The sequence below is a fragment of the Mobula birostris genome, chromosome 2 (assembly GCF_030028105.1).
Source record: "Mobula birostris isolate sMobBir1 chromosome 2, sMobBir1.hap1, whole genome shotgun sequence".
In the NCBI taxonomy this organism is placed as follows: Eukaryota; Metazoa; Chordata; class Chondrichthyes; order Myliobatiformes; family Myliobatidae; genus Mobula; species Mobula birostris.
In genome coordinates this window covers 91023774-91041983 of record NC_092371.1, presented here as the reverse complement: position 1 = coordinate 91041983, position 18210 = coordinate 91023774, and the positions used below count along the sequence as shown (strand labels likewise).

The window sequence follows — 18210 nt, the reverse complement described above, 5'->3', positions numbered from 1 at the left end:
ACTGCTTCATGAAAGGAAACATAAGAAATGGCAGTGAAATCTCGACATCTGCTTGAAGAAGGCTAAAAGTTAGAGGACCCAGAGCCTGATCCTTCTAAGATATAACCACCACCCACTTCCCTCTGTTGCTGCTGCTCCACTGATGTACAGGTTAGGACTGTTTTGAGTGTTTGTTCTCTGCAAGTTGCTTGTATACATAAAATAATATCTCATGTATCTTGGGTTTGACTTTAAAATTAGGCACACATGTCCATTTACATAATGTTGTAATGACCCCACATAGCACTGATTTACATGGCGCTCCACCTCTGAGGGAAGCATCCTCAGCGTTAAGTGGGGTCCGAGTGTATGTATTTTGATGATAAAATTTAATTTGAACTTTGAACTTTAAATCTATACACTCTTATAATTTTTGATTCCATGCGTTTCAAATTAGGGTACAGGTGCAATCTGAGGGATTATTTCCCCCCATTTGGTGATCTGAATCTAGAAATTCAATGCCTAAGGAGGTAATTGAGCAGGTGCTCTCACAATATTGAATTTCCATTGCATCAAAGACAATGGTCCAGCTGCAGTTATATCAGATTAGTGCCGATGGTTTGCATGAATGTGGGCAAAAGAGCTTATATTTTGCTGTATTACTTTATCTGTATTGTGCTGTTGCCAAAATATCCTCAGAACAGCATGGAGTTCAGGCACATTATCAGCCATTCAGCCATGAGATCTGCTCTGCCATTCAATCATGACTGAATTTTGTTTAAATCCCATTCTCTCGACCTCTTCCTGTAACTCTTAAGCCACTCAAAAATCAAGAAACTATTAATTTCTGCTTTAAGTACACCGATGACTAGTCTTCCAAAGCCCTCTGTGGCAATTGGTTGCACAGATTCACCGCTCTGGTTGAAGAAATTCTTCAACACATCAGTTTTAAAGGGATATCCCTGTATTCTGAGGCTGTGCCCTGTGATCGTAGCCTCTTAGTAGTGGAAGCATTCCGTCCACATGCACCCTATCCAGGCTTTTCAGTATCTGATAACTTTCAGTGCGATCCACCCCCCCCCAGCCCCAACCAAGTATAGGTCCAGAGACTTCTCGTATATTAAGCATTTAATTCCTGGGAACTTTTTGTGAATCTCCTCTGGACCTGCTCCAGGCTGGCACGTCCTTCGTTGGATATTGGTCCATAATTGTTCACAATATTCCAAAAGCAGTTTGACCGAAGCCTTCAAGCCTCAGCAGTTTATCTTTTTTTTTATTTTCTAGTCCTCTCGACGTTCTTTAGTACTGCCTCAACCAGCAAGTTAACCTTTAGGGAATATTGAATTAGGACTCCTAGTCCCTTTGCACCTCTGATTTCTGGATTTTCTCCTGTTTAGAAAATAGTCTACACCTTCATTCTTTCTATCAAAGTGTATGACCATACACTTACCTATGCTGTATTCTATCTTCCATTAATTTGCCTACGATCCTAACCGTACAAGACCTCTATGCACTCCATGCCTCCACAACTGTGTTCCTCCACCTGTCACAGTATCATCTGCAAACTCTGCTTCAATGCCATCAATTCCTTCAGCTAAATCATTAATGTATAAAAGTGAAAAGTTGTGGTCTTAACAAGGGCTTCTTTGGAACTCCACTAATGCCCAGTAGCCATCCTCTATTTCTACTTTGACTTCTGCCAGTCAGCTAGTCTACAGCCTTGCCTCTAATGCCATGGGCTCTTGTTCAAAGGCCACCTCAAAATTCAAGTAAATAATGTCAGCAGATTCTCCTTTGTCTAATCTGCTTATTATCACCTCAAAAAATTCTAAAAGATTTGTCAGACGAGATCTCCCTTTAACAAAACTGTGCTCACTTTGCCCTATTATCCTTAATAATAAGCTCTAAAATCCTATTAACCACTAAGGTCATGCTAACTGACCTATAGTATTCAAAACCCGGACTCCAGCAACGACCATGGACACCTTCAAAGCGATTGCGCAACCACCAACTGCGACTCCAGCCTTGAACTCCAGGCCGGGTCTTTATGTGCTGCTGTTGTGACTCCCGTCTCCCCTTCCCCCACCAATACTCTGCAACTCCATCTCCCTCAGATCCCACCATCAGCTCCTTGACCCTCAGAGGCTCCATCTTCCTCTCACCCCAACCCTACCCTCTCCACTGACACCCCCAGCCTCCCCCCTCTGATCCTAGCTGTCATCCGTGCAGGGTCTTTACCATCCCCTCCGACCTTCAACTGTCGGAGGCAGAACGCTCTGTCCTCAGTAAGGGCCTCACCTTTGTCCCCCTTCGCCCACACCTCAGCGAGTTCTGTGTCCGCCATGATGCTGAACTCTTCTTCCGCCGTCTCTGAGCCTACTTCTTTGGCAAGGACTCTTCCACCCCCACCGATGACCCCTTCTCCCATCTTCAACCCTCCTCTTCTTCATGGACACCCCGACGGGAAATCAACCGTCTCGACTCCACTGCATCTTGTTCCCATTCCAACCTCTCTCCTTCGGAACGCTCTGCTCTCCACTCCCTCCGCACTAATCCTAACCTTACTATTAAACCCGCCGATAAGGGGGGGCGCTGTTGTAGTCTGGCATATTGACCTCTACCTTGCTGAGGCACGGTGACAATTCGCGGATACCTCCTCTTATTTACCCCTCGATCGTGACCCCACTAAGGAGCACCAGGCCATTGTCTCCCACACCATCACCGACTTTATCTGCTCAGAAGATCTCCCATCCACTGCTACCAACCTTATAGTTCCAACACCTCACGCTTCCCATTTCTACCTCCTACCCAAGATCCACAAACCTGCCTGCCCTGGCAGACCTATTGTCTCAGCTTGCTCCTGCCCCACCAAACTCGTTTCTGCATACCTCGACACGGTTTTATCCCCCCATTGTTCAATCCCTTCCTACCTATGTTCGTGACACTTCTCACGCTCTTAAACCTTTCGACGATTTTTTTTTAAGTTCCCTGGCTCCCACCGCTTTATTTTCACCATGGATGTCCAGTCCCTATATACTTCCATCCCCCATCAGCAAGGTCTCAAAGCTCTCCGCTTTTTGGATTCCAGACCTAAGCAGTTCCCCTCTACCACCACTCTGCTCCATCTAGTGGAATTAGTCCTTACTCTTAATAATTTCTCCTTTGGCTCCTCCCACTTCCTCCAAACTAAAGATGTAGCTATGGGCACCCGTATGGGTCCTAGCTATGCCTGCCTTTTTGTTGGCTTTGTGGAACAATCTATGTTCCGTACCTATTCTGATATCTGTCCCCCACTTTTCCTTCGCTTCATCGATGACTGCATTGGCGCTGCTTCCTGCACGCATGCTGAGCTCGTTGACTTCTATGCCTCTTCTCACCCTGTCTCATGCAAAAATGCCGTCTCCTTCTCGCAATTCCTGCGTCTCCGCCGCATCTGCTCTCAGGATGAGGCTTTTCATTCCAGGATGAAGGAGATGTCCTCCTTTTTTAAAGAAAGGGGCTTCCCTTCCTCCACCATCAACTCTGCTCTCAAATGCATCTCCCCCATTTCACGCACATCTGCTCTCGCTCCATCCTCCCGCCACCCCACTAAGAATAGGGTTCCCCTGGTCCTCACCTACCACCCCACCAAGCCTCCGGGACCAACATATTATTCTCCGTAACTTCCGCCACCTCCAACGGGATCTCACCACTAAGCACATCTTTCCCTCTCTCCCCCCCCCCCGCCCCCGCTTTCTGCAGGGATCTCTCCCTATGCGACTCCCTTGTCCATTCGTCCCTGTCCCCCCCATCCCTCCCCACTGATCTCCCTCCTGGCACTTATCCTTGTAAGCGGAACAAGTGCTGCACATGCCCTTACACTTCCTCCCTTACCACCATTCAGGGCCCCAGACAGTCCTTCCAGGTGAGGCGACACTTCATCTGTGAGTCGGCTGGGGTGATATACTGTGTCCGGTGCTCCTGATATGACCTTCTATATATTGGCGAGACCCGACGCAGACTGGGAAACTGCTTTGCTGAACACCTACGCTCTGTCCGCCAGAGAAAGCAGGATCTCCCAGTGGCCACACATTTTAATTCCACATCCCATTCCCATTCTGACATGTCCATCCACGGTCTCCTCTACTGTAAAGATGAAGCCACACTCAGGTTGGAGGAACAACACCTTATATTCCGTCTGGGTAGCCTCCAACCTGATGGCATGAACATTGACTTCTCTAACTTCCTCTAATGCCCCACCTCCCCCTCGTACCCCATCCGTTATTTATTTTTATACACACATTCTTTCTCTCACTCTCCTTTTTCTCCCTCTGTCCCTCTGTCTCCCCCCCCCCCCCCCCCCATCTTTCTCCCTGGGCCTCCTGTCCCATGATCCTTTCATATCCCCTTTGCCAATCACTTGTCCAGCTCTTGGCTCCATCCCTCCCCCTCCTGTCTTCTCCTATCATTTTGGATCTCCCCCTCCCCCTCCCACTTTCAGATCTCTTACTAACTCTTCCTTCAGTTAGTCCTGATGAAGGGTCTTGGCCTGAAACATCGACTGTACCTCTTCCTAGAGATGCTGCCTGGCCTGCTGCGTTCACCAGTAACTTTGATGTGTGTTGCTTGAATTTCCAGCATCTGCAGAATTCCTGTTGTTACAATTTTACCTTCCTCGCTTCTTACACATGGTGTCACATTTGCGATTTTCCAGCCCTTTTGGTCCCTCTCTCTTTCCATAGATTATAGAAAGATCACTGCTACTGCCTCCAGAATCTCTTAACTAGCTCTTTCACAACTTTGGGGTGCAGTACATCTGATCTAAGTGATTTATCCACCTTCAGGCCTGTCAACTTCCCCAGCACCTTCTAAATAAGTAGCTACTATATTTGACTCTTCCCTCCCCCCAACTCTCTTGAATTTCTGATCTAATATACTGCTGTTTATTATGTAATGCTGTTTCTGTTTATAGATTCCAGATTCTCTGCTCAGAGAGAGGGACAAAATTGCAAAATGGAATGGCATTCCACATCTAGTGCAGAAATTGTATGAAAACAGCCAACCTAACAATGATGGCCTCTTGCTGTGCCAAGGGATCTTAAAGGTAAGATGTAAAAACTAGTGTAAAGAGAACACTACAAAGCTCTGAAATAAAATCCAGCATATGCTCAATACTTCCTGTCAGCATCTGTGGAGAGATAAGTGGTTAACTTTTCATCAGAACAGGGTTCCTATTGAAGTATCTGTATAAATGCCTTTTTAAATTAGTAATTGTACGGGATCTCTTTTAAAACTCGTACCTCTTAAAACTTCAACCTCTTGTTTCTGATACCCTCTAACCTGGGAAAAACATTTTGACTATGTACCCATTTTTTTTTTGCCTCTAATAGTTCTGTTAGGTCATCCCTCAACATCCTTTGTTTCAGGGAAAATATACCCAGTTTATACACTATCTTTCCTTTAATCCAGGTAACATCCTAGTAAATCCTTTTTGTACTCTCTCCAATGCAATCACAATAGTATAGTGAGCAGAACTGCAGAGTGTCCAACTAGTGTTTTGTGAAATTACAACATAATGTCCCAACTCTTTATCCCTAGCCCTGATATCTAGTGGTAAATAAGTTGTATGCTACCTTAATCAATCTATCGACCTGTATTGACATTGACTAGTGAACTATGGACTTGGACTCCTAGGTCTCTGTTCATCAATATTCCTAGTGCCTGATCAGACTACCAAGAGAAGTGATGCAAACAAATACAAATCATGTTGCAGACAGATACGGGATAGAGGGATGAGGACCACAGGCAGTAAAGTGGGATTAATTTAAACTGGCATTATGGTCGGCACAGATATTCTAGGCCGAAGGCTCTGTTCCTACACTGTGCTGTCATATGCCTTAACCTTCTTGACCAGCTTACTATACAGCAGCTTGTGAAGTGCCTTACTAAAGTTCACATAGATAAATATCAGTCTCCTTGGTTATCTCTTTAAGAAAAAACTCAATCAAGTTAGTGATACAGGAATTCATTACTCCTCTTCCCCCCCCCCCCCCCCACCCCATCCCCAAAGCTATATTGGCTATCCCTGGTCATGTCTTTCCAAATTAATTATTGTCACTTTGGATTATTTTCAGTAATTTCTCCATGAATAACACAAGGCTGACTGGCTTCTTGTTATCTGCCTCATCTCTGCTGCCCTTCTTTAATAAAGGAAGAGCAGTTAGCTGACTTCCAACCTTTTGATATCTTGCCGTTGGCTAATAAAGGTGCAAAAATTTTTGTCAGGCCCCCCAACAGTCTCCTCATTTCCCATAGTATTCTGGAAAGAATTTTATCCCAACCTGGCTACTTATTAACCCTTGTACACTGCAAAACACCTGTATCTTCGCTGCCTTAATGCCATAACAGTGGTTGAGATAATCACGGTACCCCTCCTTGAATTTGATTTCCTGAGTGAAAACAGATAAGAAACATACATTTTAGAGCTCGCCTGTGTTCTATTGCCTGGCTCCACACACAGAATCAAAGTTCAAAATAAGTTTATTATCAAAGTATGTATATGTCACCAGATGCTACTTTGATCATTTTGTGCAGGTATTCACAGTAAAACAAATAAATAAAAATATAATTAGTGAAAGAGTAGATACAAAGGCTGACAAACAATGTGCAAAACTCTGTCAGAGGTTTTAAACGATATGTTAAATCTGCACAAACTTGTAAGAAAGTAGAAGCACTGCAGTGCCGCCTTTGTAATGGCACTTGTGTGTTGGTCCCAGGACGGGTCCTCTGGAATGTTAACAACCAGGAATTTAGTTACTGACCCTCACCTCCCCCAATCCCCTAATGAGGACTGACTTATGAACCTTTCTCCTGTTGTAAATCAACTCTTTGGTTTTGCTGACATTGAGTGAGAGGTTGTTGTTATGGCACCATTCAGCCAAATTTTCAGTCTCCCTCCGATATGTCAATTCATCACCATCTTTAATTCAACCAACAACAGTGGTGTCATCAGCAAACTTAAACATGGCATTGGAGCTGTACTTAGCCTCACAGTCATAGGTATAAATGAGCACCCAGCCTCATGATGCACCTATGCCCTTGGAGATTATGTGGAAAATATTGTTCATAATCCATACTAACAGGCCTGCAAGTGAGTAAATTGAGGCCTAGGTCTTTGAGCTTAGTGATTACTTTCAAGGGGGTGATATTGTTGATGCTGGGCTGTAGTCAATGAAGAGCATCATGATGTATGCATCTTCACTGTACAGATATTCCAAAGCTAAGTGAAGAGCCAAGGAAATTACTCTTTTAGTCCCTGAGAGAATTCACACTTCCCCAAAGCACCACCTTGTTTTTAGTAATGACTTGGTGCTCTCCTTAATCCATCTGCCAGTGATATTTCTTGAGCTTATGTTATCATTTTCCAAAATTAAATTTTCTCCATTATGGTCACTGTTCCCAAAGGCTCCTCATTTGCCCATCTTCGTTCTGTAATACCAGGTCAGGTACAGCCCCTTCTCTTGTAGTACTCTACATTGTTTTGAAAAACCCCTCATTTGCAATTTATGAATTCCATCCCACTAAGTCTTTTACATAAGGGAATTTCAATCAATACTGGGAAAGTCAAAATCCCCATTACTAATACCCTATTGTTTTTACATCTTACTGCAATTTGCCTACATATTTATTCTAATTTCTTCTGACTACTGGGAGGCCTTCAGCATAATCAATGATTACCTCTTTCTTATTTCTAAGCGTATAGCCTGATTAACTGATTCCTCTCGACGCACTACTGTGATGCTCTCTCTAATCAGCAGTGTAACTCCTCCCCCTTTCCTTCAACCCCTACCACTCCTGAAACTTTTATACTACCTGTACTGCCCTTCATTCAATTGTATAGTATTGTAATTCTAATGTAGACCATATAGGATATAGGAGCAGTACTTGGCCATTTAGCTCATTGTATCTACTGCGCAACTTCATTCTGGCAGGTCCGTTTTCCTGGTTTAAGGCAATGTACTGAAATATTTTCAGGTTTACCCCTCCAATCTATCTTTTCTCTCCATTCCAAACGCGGAACAGGGCGTCGTAAGGGGGACTAAGGGGACTCCATGGTAGGAACAGGTGCAAAGACCAGAAGACCATAAAATAGAGGAACAGAATTAGGTTATTTGGCCCATTGAATCTGCTGTGCCATTTCGTTGTGGATGATCCAGTTTTTCTCTCAACCCAAAATCTCCTGCCTTCTCCCTGTATTCCTTCATACCCTGACCAGTCAAGACTCTATCAACCAGTGCCTTAAATATACATAAAAACTTGGCCTGTACAGCTGCCTGTGGCAGCAAATTCCACAGATTCACCATTTTATGGCTAAAGAAATTCCTCATTGCCTGGTTGACAGTGTTGTTGAGAAGGCGTATGTTGTATTTGCCTGCATGAACCGTGGAATTGAGTTCAAGAGCCATGAGGTGATGATACAGCTATAGTAAGACCTTGGTCAGACCCCACTTGGAGTATTATGTTCAGTTCTGGTCACCTTGCTACAGGAAGGATGTGGGATACTATAGACAGAGTGCGGAGGAGACTTACAAGGATGTTGCCTGGATTAGAGGGTGTACCTTATGAGAATAGGTTGGGTGTACTTGGCCTTCTCTCCTTGGAGCGACGGAGGATGAGTGGTGACCTGATAGAGGTGTATAAGATGATGAGGGGCATTGATCATGTGGATAGGCAGAGGCTTTTCTCCCAGGGCTGAAGTGGCTAACACAAGGGGACATAGTTTTAAGGTGCTTGGAAATGGGTACCCAGGGGATGTCAGGGATAAGTTTTTCACAGAGCGCGGTGGGTATGTGGAATGCACTGCCGATGGCGGTGTCGGAAGCGGATAAATTAGGGCCTTTTAAGAGCCTCTTAAATAGGTACATGAAAAGTAGCTTAGAAGAATAGAGGACAATGTGCTAGGAGTTGGTTACAAGGTCGGCACAACATTGTGGGCCGAAGAGCCTGTAGTGTGCTGTAAATTTCTATGTTCTAAATGGCTGCCTCCTCTGGTCTCAGACTCTTCTACCATAGGAAACATCCCCTCCACATCATGCTATCAGGGCCTTTCACCATTTGATAGGTTTCAATGGGGCCACCCCTCATTCTTCTGAATTCTAGTGAATATAGGCCCAGAGCCATCAAACACTTCATATGACAAGCCATTCAATCCTGGAATCATTTTCGTGAACCTCCTTCGAAACCCCTCCAGTTTCAGCACATCCTTTTTTAGATGAGGGTCCAAATCTCCCAAGGGAGGCCTCACCAGTGCTATATAAAGTTTCAGCATTACAGCCTTGCCTTTATATTCTATCATCCTGAAATGAATGCTAACATTACGTGTGACTTCCTCACTACCGACTCAACGTGCAAATTAACCTTTAAGGAATCCTGCACAAGGACTCCCAATTCCCTTTGCATATCAATTTTTTTGAATTTTCCCTCCATTTAGAAAATGTCAGTCCTTTCATTTCTTCTACCGAAGTGCATGATCATTCACTTCCTGACACTGTATTTCATCTGCCATGTCTTTGCCCATTCTCCTAATACAAGTCCTCCTGTAGCCTCGCTATTTTCTCAAAACTACCTGCCCCTCCACCTATCTTTGTATCATCTGCAAACTTTGCAACAAAGCCATCAATTCCATCATGCAAATCGTTGACATAAAACGTAAAAGAAGCATTCCCAACACAGACCCTTGTGGAACACCATGTATCACCAGCAGCCAAGCAGAAAAGGTTCCCTTTATTCCCACTCTTTGCCTCCTGCTAATCAGCCACTGCTTTATCTATGCTGGAATCTTTCCTGTAATACCATAGGCTCATAGCTTGTTAAGCGGCCTCATTTGTGGCACCTTGTCAAAAGCCTTCTGAAAATCTAAGTACACAATATCAACCAATTGTCTATCCTGCTTGTTATTTCTTCAAAGAATTCCTACAGATTTGTTAGGTTTCTTTCTGAAAAGTAGGCAACCCTTTCTTTTTTTCTATCGAAGTGCATGACAATGCACTTCCCAACACTGTATTCCATCTGCCATTTCTTTGAACATTCCCCAAATTTATCTATGTCCTTCTGTAGCCCCTCTGCTCCCTCAAAAGTACCTGACTCTCGAACTATCTTCATATTGTCTGTAAACTTTGCAACTAAGCTTTCAATTCCACTATCCAAATCATTTTGAAATGTAATATAAAAATAATTGGGCCTAACACAGACCCCTGTTGTACACCACTAGTCACCAGCAACTAGCCAGAAAGGGATCCCTTTATGCCAATCAGCCACAGCTTTATCCATGCTAGAATCTTTCCTGTAATACCTTGGGATTGTAGCTTATTAAGTAGCTCATTTGTGGTACCTTGTCAAAGGCCTTCTGAAAATCTTAAGTACACAACATCAAGCGATTCTCCTTTGTCCAGCCTGCTTGTTTTTTCTTCAAAGAATTCCGACAGATTTGTCGGGCATGATTTTCCCTTGAGGAAACCATGCTGACTTGGGCCTATTTCACCGCATCAATAATCGATTCCAATATCTTCCCAACCATTGAGGTCAGACTAACTGGCCTATAGTTTCCTTTCTTCTGCCTCTCTTCCTTCTTGAAGAGTGAAGTGACATTTGCAATTTTCCAGTCTTCTGGAACCATTCCAGAATTTAGTGATTCTTGAAAGATCATTACTAGTGCCTCCACGATGTCTTCAGCCATCTCTTTCAGAACTCCAGGGTGTACATATCTACCTTCAGACGTTCAGTTTCCCAAGAACGATCTGCCCAGTTAAGGTAACTTCACACACTTCATGCTGTCTGACACCTGGAATTTCCAACATACTACTGATGTAGAAACATGGAAAGCCTACAACTCAGTACAGGAAGACATGGAGGGGTGGTCTACAGAGTTTCTGTGGGTGAAAGTAAGGAATAGGAAGGGGTCAATAACTCTCCTGGGTGTTTTTTATAGACCACCCAATAGTAATGGACATGGAGAAGCAGATAGACAGATTCTGGAAAAGATTGTTGTGGTGGGAGATTTTAATTTCCCCAATATTGATTGGCATCTCCTGAGAGTGAGGGGCTTAGATGGAGTGGAGTTTGTTAGGTGTGTTCAGGAAGGTTTCTTGACACAATATGTAGATAAGCCTACAAGAGGAGAGGAATTACTTGATCTGGTATTTGGAAATGAACCTGGTCAGGTGTCGGGTCTCTCAGTGGAAGAGCATTATTGAAAGAGTAATCACAATTCTATCTTGTTTACCATAGCATTGCAGAGGGATAGGAACAGATAAGTTAGGGAAACGGTTAATTGGAGTAAGGGGAAATATGAGGCTATTAGGCAGGAACTTGGAAGCATAAATTGGAAACATGTTCTCAGGGAAACGTACGGAAGAAATGTGGCAAATGTTCAGGGGATATTTGTGTGGGGTTCTGCGTAAATACGTTCCAATGAAACGAAAAGGATGGTAGGGTACAGGAACCGTGGTGTACAAAGGCTGTTTCAAATCTAGTCAAGAAGAAAAGAAGAGCTTAGGAAAGGCTCAAAAAACTAGGGAATGCTAGGGATCCAGAAGATTATAAGGCCAGCAGGAAGGAGCTTAAGAATGAAATTACGACAGCCAGAAGGGGCCATGAGAAGGCCTTGGCAGACAGGATTAAGGAAAACTCTAAGGCATTCTACAAGTTTGTGAAGAGCAAGACGATAAGACGTGAGAGAATAGGACCAATCAAGTGTGACAGTGGAAAAATGTGCATGGAACCGGAGGAGATGGCAGAGGTACTTAGTGAATACTGAAGCAAAGTATTCATTACAGAAAAGGATCTTGGTGATTGTAGGGATGACTTGTAGTGGACTGAAAAGCTTGAGTATGCAGATATTAAGGAAGAGGATGTGCTGGAAATTTTGAAAACATCAAGTTGGATAAGTCACCGGGACCAGACGAGATGTACCCCAGGCTACTGTGGGAAGCGAGGGAGGATATTGCTGAGCCTCTGGCGATTATCTTTGCATTATCAATGAGGATGGGAGAGGTTCTGGAGGACTGTAGAGTTGCGGATATAGTTCCCTTATTCATAAAAGGGAGTAGAGATAGCCCAGAAGATTATAGACCTGTGAGTCTTACTTCAATTGTTGGTAAGTTGATGGAGAAGATGGTGACAGACATGATTAATGAACATTTGGAGAGGCATACACGAGGAAATCTGCAGATGAGGGAAATTCAAGCAACACACATCAAAGTTGCTGGTGAACTCAGCAGGCCAGGCAGCATCTCTAGGAAGAGGTACAGTCGATGTTTCGGGCCGAGACCCTTCGTCAGGACTAACTGAAAGAAGAGCTGGTAAGGGATTTGAAAGGGGGAGGGGGAGATCCAAAATGATAGGAGAAGACAGGAGGGGGAGGGATGGAACCAAGAGCTGGACAGTTGATTAGCAAAAGGGATATGAGAGGATCATGGGATAGGAGGCCAAGGGAGAAAGAAAAGTGGGGGGAACCCAGAGGATGGGTAAGGGGTGTAGTGAAAGGGACAGAGGGAGAAAAAGGAGAGAGAGAAAAAGAATGTGTGTATATAAATAAATAACGGATGGGGTACGAGGGGGAGGTGGGGCATTAGCGGAAGTTTGAGAAGTCAATGTTCATGCCATCAGGTTGGAGGCTACCCAGACAGAATATGAGATGGTGTTCCTCCAACCTGGATAGAGCTCTTGAAGATAGTAGAATCAAAGGTTATGGGGATAAGGCAGGAACTGGATACTGATTGTGGATGATCAGCCATGATCACAGTTAATGGCAGTGCTGGCTTGAAGGGTCGAATGGCCTACTCCTGCACCTATTGTCTATTGCCTGTTGATGCTTTCCAAAAGCTCCAGCACATCTTCCTCTTAATGTCTATATGCTCAAGCTTTTCAGCCCGCTCTAAGTCATCCCTACAATCGCCAAGGTCCTTTTCTGTAGTGAATACTGAAGCACAGTACTCATTAAGTACCTCCGCTATCTCCTCCAGTTCCATACACTTTTCCACTATCACTCTTGATTGGACCTAATCTCTCACATCTCATCTTCTTGCTCTTCACATACTCGTGAAATGCCTTGGGGTTTTCATAATTGTGCTCACCAAGGCCTTCTCATGGCCCCTTCTGGCTCTCCTAATTTCATTCTTAATAAGCTCCTTCCTGCTCACCTTATCATTTTCTAGATCTCTATCACTACCAAGTTTTTGGAATCTTTTGTAAGCTTTACTTCTTGACTAGATTTTCAATAGCTGTTGTACACCATGGTTGCTGTACCCTAGCATCCTTTCTCTGTCTCATTGGAACATATCTATGCAGAACACCACACAGACATCCCCTGAACATTTGCCACATTTCTGCTGTAGATTTCCCTGATGACATCTGTTTCCAATTTATGCTTCCAAGTTCCTGCCTGATAGCTTCATATTTCCCCTTGCTCCAATTAAACACTTTCCTAACTTGTCTGTTACTATCGCTCTCCAATGCTATGGTAAAGGAGATAGAATTGTGATCACTATCTCCAAAATGCTCTCCCACTGAGAGGCCTGACCAGGTTCATTTCCCAATACCAGATAAAGTACAGCCTCTCCTCTCGTAGGCTTATCTACATACTGTGTTAGGAAACCTTCCTTAACACACCTAACAAACTGCACCACATCTAAACTCCTCACTCTAGAGAGATGCCAATATTGGGGAAATTAAAATCTCCCACCATGACAACCCAATTATTATTGCGTCCTTCCAGAATCTGTCTCCCTATCTGCTCCTCAATGTGGCTGTTACTATTGGATGGTCTATAAAGAAACATCCATTAGAGTTATTGAACCCTTCCTGTTCCTAACTTCCACCCAGAAAGACTCAGTAGAGAATCTTTCCATGGCTTCCTCCTTTTCTGCAGCCTTGATCTCTGATCAGCAGTGCCATACCCCCACCCCTTTTGCCTCCCTCCCTCTCCTTTCTGAAACATGACACTCAGTAGCCATTCCTGTCCCTGAGCCATCCAAGTCCCTGTAATGGCCACAGCATCGTAGCTCCAAGTACTGATCTACGCCCTAAGCTCACCTGCTTTGTTCACGATACTCCTTGCATTAAAATAGACACATATCAAACCATCAGTGCCTATCCCCTCTCTCACACTATATACAAGCTTTCTCGAGCTGTGAGCCAACCGCCCCTTCCTCTGTCTCTTCAGTTTGGTTCCCTCCGCCCAGCAATTCTAGTTTAACCTTTTCCAATAGCCTTAGCAAACCTCCCTGCCAGGATATTGGTTCACCTCGGATTCAAGTGCAAACCGTCCTTTTTGTACTGGTCACGCCTGCTCCTAAAGAGGTCCCAATGGTCCAGAAATCTGAATCCCTGCCTCCTGCTCCAATCCCTCAGCCATGCATTTATCCTCCACCTCACTCTATTCCTATCCTCACTGTGGCGTGGCACAGGCAATAATCCCGAGATTACTACTTTTTGAGGTCCTGCTTCTCAACTTGCTTCCTAACACTGTAGTCTGTTTTCATGACCTCTCTTTTCCTACCTTTGTCGTTGGTACCAATATGTACCTCGATCTCTGGCTGTTCACCTTCCCACTTCAGGATATTGTGGACACGATCAGAAACATCCTGGACCCTGGCACCTGGGAGGGAAACTACCGTCTGTGTTTCTTTCGTGCATCCATAGAATCGCCTGTCTGGCTCCCTAACTATAGAGCGCCCTATCACTGCTGCCATCCTCTTCCTTTCTTTACCCTTTCGAGCCACAGGGCCAGACTGTGCCAGAGTCGCGGCCACTGGTGCTTCCTCCAGATTGGTTGTCGTTCCCCCTCCCCCCTCCAACAGTACTCAAATAGGAGTACTTATTGTTAACAACAGGAATTCTGCAGATGCTGGAAATTCAAGCAACACACATCAAAGTTGCTGGTGAACGCAGCAGGCCAGGCAGCATCTCTAGGAAGAGGTGCAGTCGACGTTTCAGGCTGAGACCCTTCATCAGGCCTAACTGAAGGAAGAGTGAGTAAGGGATTTGAAAGTTGGAGGGGGAGGGGGAGATCCAAAATGATAGGAGAAGACAGGAGGGGGAGGGATGGAGCCAAGAGCTGGACAGGTGATTGGCAAAAGGGGATACGAGAGGATCATGGGACAGGGGGTCCAGGAAGAAAGACGGTGGGGGGGGGACCCAGAGGATGGGCAAGAGGTATATTCAGAGGGAGAAAAAGGAGAGTGAGAGAAAGAATGTGTGCATAAAAATAAGTAACAGATGGGGTACGAGGGGGAGGTGGGGCCTAGCGGAAGTTAGAGAAGTCCATGTTCATGCCATCAGGTTGGAGGCTACCCAGACAGAATATAAGGTGTTGTTCCTCCAACCTGAGTGTGGCTTCACCTTTACAGTAGAGGAGGCCGTGGATGGACATGTCAGAATGGGAATGGGATTTGGAACTAAAATGTGTGGCCACTGGGAGATCCTGCTTTCTCTGGTGGACAGAGCGTAGATGTTCAGCAAAGCGGTCTCCCAGTCTGTGTCGGGTCTCGCCAATATATAAAAGGCCACATCGGGAGCATCAGACACAGTATATCACCCCAGTCGACTTACAGGTGAAGTGTTGCCTCACCTGGAAGGACTTTTTGGGGCCCTGAATGGTGGTAAGGGAGGAAGTGTAAGGGCATGTGTAGCACTTGTTCCGCTTACACGGATAAGTGCCAGGAGGGAGATCAGTGGGGAGGGATGGGGGGGACGAATGGACAAGGGAGCGATCCCTGCAGAATGCAGAGAGGTGGGGGGAGGGAAAGATGTGCTTAGTGGTGGGATCCCGTTGGAGGTGGTGGAAGTTACGGAGAATAATATGTTGGACCCGGAGGTTGGTGGGGTGGTAGGTGAGGACCAGGGGAACCCTATTCCTAGTGGGGTGGCGGGAGGATGGAATGAGAGCAGATGTACGTGAAATGGGGGAGATGCGTTTAAGAGCAGAGTTGATAGACATCTCCCTCGTCCTAGAATGAAAAGCCTCATCCTGAGAGCAGATGCGGCGGAGACGGAGGAATTGCGAGAAGGGGATGGCGTTTTTGCAAGACACAGGGTGAGAAGAGGAATAGTCCAGATAGCTGTGACAGTCAGTAGGCTTATAGTAGACATCAGTGGATAAGCTGTCTCTAGAGACAGACAGAAAGATCTAGAAAGGGGAGGGAGGTGTCAGAAATGGACCAGGTAAACTTGAGGGCAAGGTGAAAGTTGGAGGCAAAGTTAATAAAGTCAACGAGTTCTGCATGCGTGCAGGAAGCAGCGCCAATGCAGTCGTCGATGTAGCGAAGGAAAAGTGGGGGACAGATACCAGAATAGGCACGGAACATAGCTCGACACTGTTTTATCACCCCTTGTTCAATACCTTCCAACCTATGTTCGTGACACTTCTCACGCTCTTAAACTTTTCGATGATTTTAAGTTCCCTGGCCCTCACCGCTTTATTTTCACCATGGATGTCCAGTCCTTATATACTTCCATCCCCCATCAGGAAGAGGTCTCAAAGCTCTATGCTTCTTTTTGGATTCCAGACCTAATCAGTTCCCCTCTACCACCACTCTGCTCCGTCTAGCGGAATTAGTCCTTACTCTTAATAATTTCTCTTTTGGCTCCTCCCACTTCCTCCAAACTAAAGGTGTAGCTTTGGGCACCCGTATGGGTCCTAGCTATGCCTGCCTTTTTGTTGGCTTTGTGGAACAATCTATGTTCCGTGCCTATTCTGGTATCTGTCCCCCACTTTTCCTTCGCTACATCGACGATTGCATTGGCGCTGCTTCCTGCACGCATGCAGAACTCGTTGACTTTATTAACTTTGCCTCCAACTTTCACCTTGCCCTCAAGTTTACCTGGTCCATTTCCGACACCTCCCTCCCCTTTCTAGATCTTTCTGTCTCTAGAGACAGCTTATCCACTGATGTCTACTATAAGCCTACTGACTGTCACAGCTATCTGGACTATTCCTCTTCTCACCCTGTCTCTTGCAAAAACGCCATCCCCTTCTCGCAATTCCTCCGTCTCCGCCACATCTGCTGTCAGGATGAGGCTTTTCATTCTAGGACGAGGGAGATGTCTTCATTTTTTAAAGAAAGGGGCTTCCCTTCCTCCACTATCAACTCTGCTCTTAAACGCATCTCCCCCATTTCACGTACATCTGCTCTCACTCCCATCCTCCCACCACCCCACTAGGAATAGGGTTCCCCTGGTCCTCACCTACCACCCCACCAGCCTCCGGGTCCAACATATTATTCTCTGTAACTTCTGCCACCTCCAACGGGATCCCACCACTAAGCACATCTTTCCCTCCTCCCACCTCTCTCTGCATTCCGCAGGGATCGCTCCCTACACAACTCCCTTGTCCATTCGTCCCCCCCATCCCTCCCCACTGATCTCCCTCCTGGCACTTACCCATGTAAGCGGAACAAGTGCTACTCATGCCCTTACACTTCCTCCCTTACCACCATTCAGGGCCCCAAACAGTCCTTCCAGGTGAGGCGACACTTCACCTGTGAGTCGACTGGGGTGATATACTGCGTCCGGTGCTCCCGATGTGGCCTTTTATATATTGGCAAGACCCGACGCAGACTGGGAGACCGCTTTGCTGAACATCTACGCTCTGTCCGCCAGAGAAAGCAGGATCTCCCAGTGGCCACACATTTTAATTCCACATCCCATTACCATTCTGACATGTCTATCCACGGCCTCCTCTACTGTAAAGATGAAGCCACACTCAGGTTGGAGAAACAACACCTTATATTCTGTCTGGGTAGCCTCCAACCTGATGGCATGAACATGGACTTCTCTAACTTCCGCTAGGTCCCACCTCCCCCTCGTACCCCATCTGTTACTTATTTTTATGCACACATTCTTTCTCTCACTCTCCTTTTCTCCCTCTGTCCCTCTGAGTATACCTCTTGCCCATCCTCTGAGTCCCCCCCCCCCCGTCTTTCTTCCTGCACCTCCTGTCCCATGATCCTCTCGTATCCCCTTTTGCGAATCACCTGTCCAGCTCTTGGCTCCATCCCTCCCCCTCCTGTCTTCTCCTATCATTTTGGATCTCCCTCTCCCCCTCCAACTGTCAAATCCCTTACTCACTCTTCCTTCAGTTAGTCCTGACGAAGGGTTTCGGCCTGAAACGTCGACTGCACCTCTTCCTAGAGATGCTGCCTGGCCTGCTGTGTTCACCAGCAACTTTGATGTGAGTACTTATTGTTAAGGGGG

General features: G+C 45.6%; 1 protein-coding gene across 2 annotated transcripts in view; it reads left to right on the top strand.

Annotated features, from left to right (window-relative positions):
• LOC140188532 (short transient receptor potential channel 4-associated protein-like) overlaps positions 1-18210 on the top strand; it is a 171991-nt gene that overhangs the window by 37172 nt on the left and 116609 nt on the right. For both annotated transcript variants that reach the window (XR_011883320.1, XM_072244905.1), the window contains exon 2: positions 4931-5062. Coding sequence is in view for 1 of the 2 variants with exons in the window: in XM_072244905.1 (XP_072101006.1) it covers positions 4931-5062 (132 nt within the window). In the remaining variant the exon portion in view is untranslated. The remainder of the gene's footprint in view (positions 1-4930; positions 5063-18210) is intronic.